Source organism: Scleropages formosus, chromosome 18 (assembly GCF_900964775.1).
Source record: "Scleropages formosus chromosome 18, fSclFor1.1, whole genome shotgun sequence".
Taxonomy (NCBI): domain Eukaryota; kingdom Metazoa; phylum Chordata; class Actinopteri; order Osteoglossiformes; family Osteoglossidae; genus Scleropages; species Scleropages formosus.
The window spans coordinates 8,648,591-8,657,655 of record NC_041823.1 but is presented as its reverse complement, the minus strand read 5'-3'; the positions used below and the strand labels follow the sequence as shown (position 1 = coordinate 8,657,655).

General features: G+C 41.7%; 1 protein-coding gene across 1 annotated transcript; it reads left to right on the top strand.

The window, feature by feature from the left end:
* The first annotated feature begins 3,697 nt into the window (after positions 1-3,697).
* Positions 3,698-8,642, top strand: irx4a (iroquois homeobox 4a). Its single transcript, XM_029245991.1, has 5 exons — positions 3,698-3,755; positions 4,419-4,670; positions 5,227-5,333; positions 6,931-7,241; positions 7,877-8,642. The coding sequence occupies exons 1-5, from the start codon at positions 3,711-3,713 to the stop codon at positions 8,542-8,544; spliced, it is 1,383 nt and encodes a 460-aa protein (XP_029101824.1). The 5' UTR covers positions 3,698-3,710; the 3' UTR covers positions 8,545-8,642.
* The last annotated feature ends 423 nt before the right edge of the window (positions 8,643-9,065 follow it).

Genomic DNA, 9,065 nt, shown 5'->3' with positions numbered 1-9,065 from the left:
GACTTTGACAGAACACTTATTTTACAGAGGAGAACCTTGAGTGTAACTTTTAGAACAAGCTGAGAATAGTTATTCCCAATTTCTTGTCTAACCTTAGGACAGCAGAGTGATGACTCTCTGCCTGATGTCCTCTGTTGGGGTCCCCTGTTTATTATGTAGGCTCTGATTAAGGTAAATCAGTTTTATACTAAGTTCAGTAATGCAGAGGGTTAAGTTGTATACTTCAGATAAGTTGAAGCTGAGACACCTGGTAGCATAGTGGTTACAGGTCAAAGGTTTGATTCTCACCTCCAGCTGTAGTACCCTTGAGCAAAATATACCTACCCTGAAATTGCTCCAGTCAAATTACCCAGCTGTAATGGGTAAAAAATGCACGTATCTTAACATTGTAAGTCACTTTGGAGAAAAGTGTCAGCTAAATAAATAAATATGACTTGTTCTTGTTAAGCATTTCAAAAGTGTGGACTGCAGCTTAATAACACAATTTGCGTCATTATTGAACTGCTCCAGTTAACATCATATTGCAAACTTTTAAAGAGAGAAAACTCTGGATTTTGCTCTTGTAATTGCCTGTGTTTGATAAAACATGGAACATTTTTTGAAAAAAAAATGATAAATGTAACATCACTGCCATATATGACAACTTTTCGAAATTAACAAACTAACTTTGTTTAAGAATCACACGTCTGCAGCTATGTCTCCTTTTCTCCTAATGTAATGCACACGTTGTATTTTCTATGAGATGTGCTTCGCTTTGGAGAAAAGCGTCTGCTAAATGAATTAATGTAAAAGTAAAGGCAAAGTTTCGGGTGGCACATCGAGTAGCGCTACTGTCTCAGGACGCCTGTGTGGTGCGAGAGGACGTGGGTTTCTTCTGGGTGCTCCGGTTTCCTCCCGCAGTCCGAAGACGTGCTCTTCAGGTCCACCCACAGTGTGTGAGTAACAGACAGAGTGTGTGTTCCGCTGATATATGGATGAGTGACCCAGTGTAAGTGGTGTATCTAGCAATGTAAGTGAATAAGGTGCGTGGGGTAACATTATTACATTGGAAGTCGATTTGGAGAGAAGTTTGTGCTAAATAAAGGTCGAAGTTGTGATCAGTTTTTATTAAAAGAGTTGATGTATTCACTTCTTTGGCTAAAAACCAAAAAAAGTTCAAAAAATTCCCTGACTTTAAGAACGCTGTATTTCTACATAGAATGAAATACATTATTTCCGCTTATTACCTCATTGTAAAACTTAAAAAAAAATTAACAAAGTGTGATCGATTTGTTCTTACTTAAAGTATTTCATTCTGGACATTTGCGCTATCACAGCACGTCAGATACTTAATCAGGACTCGATAAGGCCAGTAAATATTATAATACTGATAATAAGGAAAGGCATAAAACGTGTAATCGATCACAAGTGCTAAAGTTGTCCATCAGAAGTCGTCATGTTTAATTCATGTACAGTTTAATGATCGTAATGCGATGTAAAAGCACCAATATCCTAACATTTCCGTCCGACTCCAGGACGTGAAACGAGAAATATTTAAATAGCTTCCAAAATAACAGCAGTGCCCCGAACATCATGAAAATATGCGTATAATATAGTGACTGTGACAGCCTCATAAAAACTGGGGATACAAGGCAAGTGGTGTTAGCCCAGTTTATATATATATATATATATATCTGCTTTATGATAAGCATGGTTTTTATAATTTTATTATTATTATTATTATTATTATTATTATTATTATTGAGAAGGGCTGCTGCTTGTTTACTGGACTTTTTCTGCTCTCTGGAGTACCTCGTTGTTTTAGGGTTATTAATTCAGTTAATGAAAATTAAAACGGTAGGATATCCAGGATGGTGCTTTGACCTCGCGTCTCTTGCTTTGTTACTCACAGGTACAGTATAGTCGCGCTGGACTGTCTACTTAATTTAATTTCATAAAGCGTTCATTATTTTCCAAGAAGCCCCACCCACCCCCCACCACCACCACCACCACCACCTAAATGCCAACAACTTTGCTTTATAAAGTCTAACTTAATTTGAGGACAAGTACATTCATCTGTAAATCAAAGCAATTATGCAGCAGATATTATATTATGTTGGCTGGTCTCTAGATAGTCATCAATCACCCTCAATCGAGCTGTCAGTGCGGCCAGATTCCTTTCTCGCAGGCAGTCTTCCAGCTGGGGGAAAAGAGGAGTACATCATCATTAATTTGAGTGTGTGACCCTGGGGCTATTCACATGTCTGAACCCAGGGATTCTCCAAGCAAGTCAGCACACACAGCAGACACCTCTCCTCCACCTCACACCAGCTCCAGCATTTAAGTTATTAAAAAACGCCTTCCAGGTTTATGGGGTAACTTAGGCAGGCAAAAATTAAAAAAAAAAAAAAAAAAAATGTTTTTCAGCTTCAGGAACAAAGAAAAGAAGTACTGCTTGGCTCACACAGCAATTAACTGCAAAACTTTGTTAAACCTTTTCAAAACTACAGTGGCCGATATGAAGGCGACCTCAGTGGCTCAGTGAGACAAAGAAGAGCAAATAGACTAAATATGTTACAACAAAAATGTATGTGTCAGGGTTATAAGGAATGAAAAGAGGTAAAAGAGGCACTGCATGGCTCATTGGACAATTTTTTAACAGCAGAACTTTGTTAATCCTTTTGAGAAGTGTCTGTGCAGTGGAAATGTGAGGCTGACCCAGGCACACAAAGGAAAAGTGAACAGTTGCTCTTGGTTAAAACTGGATGCAGTTTCTGCAGATTCAGTTTTATGAAGTTTTAATGTTTGTTTGTTTTCTAAACAATCTTGTTGGGCATTTATGCACTAGTTGGACCCCTGTTTTTACATCTTGCTGTAGTCACACATTTACTGTACCTTCAGTGTCTGTGCTGGATTCAGTCTAACCTTAGTAGTGCACTGTCTGGTGAACAAGTCTTCCTTTTCATATCTCTCATACGCATCTCCCCCTTCATTTGTACTTGAGACCACTGTAATTATTACAGGAGGGCGGGTGAGGGAGCTGCTCCTTAATTAATTTCTAATTAAATATGTTCCCCATCCAGCCAGTCAAAGTGGAGGGGGGAAAGGCATTTCTGTAAGTTTAATTATACAGAGAAGATTTTAAACCAGGGTAAATTGTTGAATCTTTAAAGGCTTAGTTAATTCAATTACACCCCCACCCCCCCACCCCCCCGCATGAAATCTTAAAATCCCCTTTCCCCTGTTCTCATTAGCTTCCAGGAGTTTTATCCCCAGAAATGCATATTAAAGTTAGAGTCTGGTCATTTTTGAGTGGGCTTCTTCTGACGTCAGAGTCACCGGTGTTTAAAACAACCTGCATCCTGAGCTGACGTGTTTTATACTACTTTTTTTTTTGTAATTTTTTTTCCCAAAAAAAAAAGAGAAAAAAAAAAAAAAAAGAAAAAAATGGATTTCTGAGATCAAAGCTGCCTTGATCTGACACAGATATTATGTCGCGCCCGTGCAAACTGCATCTCAGAAGAGTTTAAGGGCGAGACCAGAAGGCATCTGAAGCATGTTTTGAAGGAAGCATCTCCAACAAAATCAAACATGGTCCTCCGCTGCGCCCTATAAGCATCTCGGAGCCTGTGGTTACCAATCAATTCCTGGTACAGTGAAACACTGCAAGCCTGCGACAGCGTGGAGACCCGCAGTCTCTCCGTGTTGCTGGACGCTTGGATCTCTCTACCATGTCATACCCACAATTTGGATACCCGTACTCCTCCGCACCCCAGGTAAGTGTCCCTGTATCGATCATCAGCAATGTAATCTGCTGCATTTCGGAAGGATTGATCGCAACATTGATTGAATATTAATGCACGCGACCACTTGGACGCATCAAAGGCGGAAAGGGGGTGCGTTTAAGTGTAATCTCTGTAATGGATTCGAGATACTTATATTCAAGTGGAGATAAGGGTGGTGTTGGAAACTCCGACCTTTGAATTCAAGATGAGTCTGGGAATGTAACTCCGTGCCCTTACCGATAAACACGATCCTCTTAAATGTCATTTTTTTCCCCTCCTTCGCTCTTTTTGGAAACATGCGAGCTATTCGAGGGTTTGTTGAGCGAGGCAACTGTTGTTTTGCTGGCAACGATCCACCACACGTCTCTGTCTGTCCTTTTGATGCACACAGCCGCCGTTTTGCAATGGAACTAATACTTGCAAAGCAGCTGACATGTGCATTTTAGCAGAACATCGGAGAGCAGTACTATGTATGCAGGATTGCACACTCTTACGTATTCGCACTTAGTAGAGTGCTTTTTTTTTTTTTTTTTTTTCTTGCCTTCACAAAAACAATCCATACACCATTAATGTATGTCCCTTTAAATGACATTTAGGTTTTCTCATCACTTTCACTGATCGCGAACCGCTGGATCATCCTCTGTTCCTCTCCAGTTCCTCATGTCCAGCAACTCTCTGACCACTTGCTGCGAGTCGAGCGGCAGGGCTCTTTCGGACAGCGGGGTGAGCGCCTCCGCCCAGACGCCCGTTTATTGCCCGGTTTACGAGAGCCGGCTGCTGGCCAGCGCCAGACACGAGCTGAGCTCCGCCGCGGCGCTCGGCGTTTATGGGAACCCCTACACCGGCGGTCAGGGATATGGCAACTATGTCACCTACGGCACCGATGCATCCGCTTTCTACTCTCTGGTAAGCGCTCCTGTTCCCATTCTCCCTCCTATTGCTAATTACACCTGAACTGAGCGCTGCTTTAATTGCATTTAATTTGTGCCTCCGGCGTTAGATGTAGTTTAACTGGGACTGAACCTCATCATGTTGTCACCGCTGCAACTATTCTTTGTGGCTCGGGGGTTACAGGTGACAGCATATCGTGCAAAAAAAAAATATAAATAAAAAAATAAAAAACAATATGGACCATTTGTGTTCGGTGCATATTTAAATTGAGTTGAGATGTTTAATTGCATACTGTTCGGCAAGTATGTGTGGGAGACTTGAATGGCTTGCCAGCTTCCGTTGTTTATGTATACAGCTCTAAACAGTATTTGAATAAATTTTAATTCCCTATGATAATACTGAGTTCTCGCATTATGGTTGCTTCTCAAATCAGAGACAAGCGTTTTCTTTTGTGCCAAACTCATAGCGCACTTGGCTACAGCAGTGACCATCATAATAGCAATGCTGTCACCTCCCTGTTCATCTTTGATTGTGATTGTGTCCAATTATGCACTATCATGTTCCCTTGCAGGGCACATTTGACACAAAAGATGGGACAGCCACTGCGCATGCGGGCATCACTCAGGCTGCTGCTTACTACCCCTACGATCCTTCCCTGGGGCAGTATCAGTACGACAGGTACAGCCTAATTAATTGCTTTCAAAACAACATAAATCATGTAAGATAGACTTCGATCAAGTCTTTCCCAGGCCTAAATTCATACCAGGTTCTGTTGCAGATGTCCAGATTTATTTGGACACTGTTGAAGGATTCTAGAAAGTGGTGGCAAAAAATAGCAGTTATATCAATCATTATTTAAGCCTCCACAAATTTATTAGCAAATACAAGTGCGTATTGAAAGATTCCTGAAGGAATAAAAAATCTTTGTGATTAATATCAGAAACGAACATTTCTTTTCGTAGTTTAAGATAAAGATACAGTAGTTATCATATGCTGACCTTTATTAAAAATAGAAAAAAAAAAAGTCATGTTTATTATCGTGTTCCTTCAAATAAAAGGATTGGAGAGAAAAAAAAAAAAAAAAAAAACTACTGACCGTCTTCTTATTTAAATTTTTAATATCTGAGTAGCTGAGGAATACACAGCTCTTTCACCCGAGGGTATTTTGCCCAGTCAATCGAGCAGTCAAACTGTCCAAACGATCTTTATTTTTTGGAATCAGCCCTTATAAAGAAATAATGGTTTGTACTTTAAAGGTAAAAATTTTCCCAAGGGGATCTTTTATGATTCAATATTTACTTTTATTGCTAACAGTTATGGCTTGTGCACACGCACCACACTGTGTAGCAGTGTGGCAGTTTTTCATTAAATTAGATGCAGATGTAGCTCGTTTTAACTGTTATGTTAACATCCTTCGCAGGTAATTGATACAGAAGCAATTAAGTGGCGTGGTATGTTAACGTCCGTCAAACATAATTGACACGGTATGCATTAACTGACATTTAACTACACACCACCCCACACCCCGCTTGGTGGTCCCACGCTCGGAAGCACGGAGGTTCTCGGTTCTGGCTCCGCTGTGGGTGGAATCATGGCCTCCCCCTCTCACTCAGAACTGCTGAAACTCTGTTCACATTTGATTTAAGAAGGGTCTGAAACCTCACCTCTTCCGGACTCACTTCGCCCATGATCTCTCAAGCTCATGTATGGTGTAAATGTTCATCATGCACCGTAACTTTATGATCATCCCCAGATAAGCATTTACTCAGCCGCTACTCCTGTATTGTACGTAAACGTTTGTGTACTTTTAAAAAAAATGTAGGAAGGTGATCAAGAATCGTCTGAGTTTTCTGCATCTACTCGTGCGATGAACATCTGTGCATAAAGGGAAAAGAAACAAGCTAAGTTTACTTAAGAATCACGTGATGTCTGCAACTATGTCTCTCTTTCGCTTAATGTAATGGACACATTGTATTTTCTCTGAGATGTACGTCGCTTTGGTGAAAAGCATCTGCTAATGAATAAATGTAAATTTAACTCCTTTCACAGATTATTGATACAGTAGGTGCCAATTGTTACATCACACGTCCTCATTGGTTTTCAGTAAAGCACGTGCTAACTGGGAGCACGTGCTTTAATCAGATTCATATAGTACCTACTAAATTGGTTTGTTAAGGTCCGTCACAAATAAACTAAAATGTGAATTGGTGCGTTAACGTCCTTCGCGCAAAGCTGATACAGCAGATATTAAATTCTGTCTTAATGTCCTTCACAGATACGGGTCTATGGATGGAGGGACACGCAGAAAAAACGCCACCCGAGAGACGACGAGCACCCTGAAAGCCTGGCTCCAGGAGCACAGAAAGAACCCGTATCCCACCAAAGGAGAGAAGATCATGCTGGCGATCATCACCAAGATGACCCTCACGCAGGTGTCCACCTGGTTCGCGAACGCCAGGAGGAGGCTCAAGAAGGAGAACAAGATGACCTGGCCGCCTCGAAACAAATGCTCTGACGAGAGGAGATACGAGGATGACGAAGAGGCGTCTCAAGGGGAGCAAATTAAAACGGAGAGCAATGAGGATGGTCAGCCCACCTTTATTTTCGTTAACGTGGGAAAAAAAATAATAATAAAAATAAAATTTTAAAAAATAAATAAATAAAAATATAAATAAAAACCTTTCCCGGGACTGTTGGCACTGCCTCAACTTCGGAGTTACATGTAGACTAAAATCTCTCCCAACACAATTCCTACAGTGAAAGAAAAAAGTTGCGCTGATAGCATGTAGAACACACACACACACACACACACACACACACACACATACAGAGAGAGAGTCTGAAACCGCTTGTCCGGAGCGGGGTCGCGGCAAACCGGAGCCTAACCCGGCAACACAGGGCTGGAGGAGGAGGGGACACACCCAGGACGGGACGCCAGTCCACCGCAGGGCACCCCAAGCAGGGCTCGAACCCCAGACCCGCTGCGCTACCGCGCCCCCAAGCCATGTGGAATAAGAAAGCCTAAAAGTCATGTTCATCATGAGTTAAATAATTTCAAAGCTATTAATTCCACAGCCTCTGCGTTTCATACCTCAAATTATGCTATTTTAATCGGTGAATTCTTAACATTTTAAACATTTTACATATGCAATTTTCACCTAGTGTAAAATGAAACTTGATAAACATGTAATAGATGTTGTCCTCTTTATCCTTGTTTTTAGAGAGCCGAAGTCGAGACGATAAAGATCTTCAACTAAGTGATCTGGACGATTTCGACGCCATGGACTCCGAGAGTTCAGAGTGCGACTTAAAGCATCAGTTTAACGTCAACAGCCACATGACCGCAGCCGACTGTCCTGCTGATCACCTGAAGGAGACCTCCTTAAAGATAACCGTCCCCGTGTCTCTCCAGGGGAATCAAGAGTTGTCCAAGAGCTGCCTGAAAAGGGCCCCAGAAGATGATTGTGAACACCACGCCACCAGTGGCAGACAGACCAAAACCTGCTTCCAGCAAGGTCACCAGATACTAGACAGCAAGCCCAGAATCTGGTCTCTAGCCCAAACAGCCACGTCACTGAACCAAAACGAGTACCCATCATGCATGATGAGATGTCAACCAGCCATGCCCTCCTCTCCGGCGCCTCCTTCTCCGGTTCCACATGTCATTGAGAGACAGCAGCAGGATTCACCAGTCACTACTCTTAGAAACTGGGTGGACGGGGTCTTCCACGATCCCCTCTTCAGACACAGCACTTTGAACCAGGCGTTAACCAACACGACGGTTTCTTGGACCACCACCAAAGGCGCAATCCTGGAGACCGGTGCACTCGGACGCTCAGTTGGAAATAATGTCATCAAAGGACACATCCCTTCCTTACAGCACCAATAATCCAACGAGGATAAAAATGACATTTACTCTTCAGAACGGGGGAAAAGACAATGTTTTGCCATAAACAAACCAAAATCTCCTGTGAGATGCACTCATGGCACGGCACTCTTTGCGGAATGCGCTCTTGGGACGCCAAAAGCTGGCATTCCTTCAGAGGTGGAATTCACCTGTATATTTGTCTAGTCAAAGGAATACTTATGCATAGTTGAAATTGGCATTTCGCAGGTGACACCCCCCTCCCCCTCCCAAAAAAAACGCAATGAGTTTATCCGTTTGACAGTATTTATTTTGTCCTTTAAACGCACGTGCAAAAGTAATGTAAATGTATTATTTATTTGAAGGAAAGAAAAAAAAAAAAAAACACGTTTTCAAAAAAAACAGGATTTGTTTTTCGTATGGCATGCAGATGTTAATATTTTCTCCTGAATATTCTTTAGTGCTTTGTCATTGTTAACGATGACTCGCAAATGTCACTGTTGAAAAAGAAAAAAAAAAAAAAGGACTATCTCACAACTGCACAA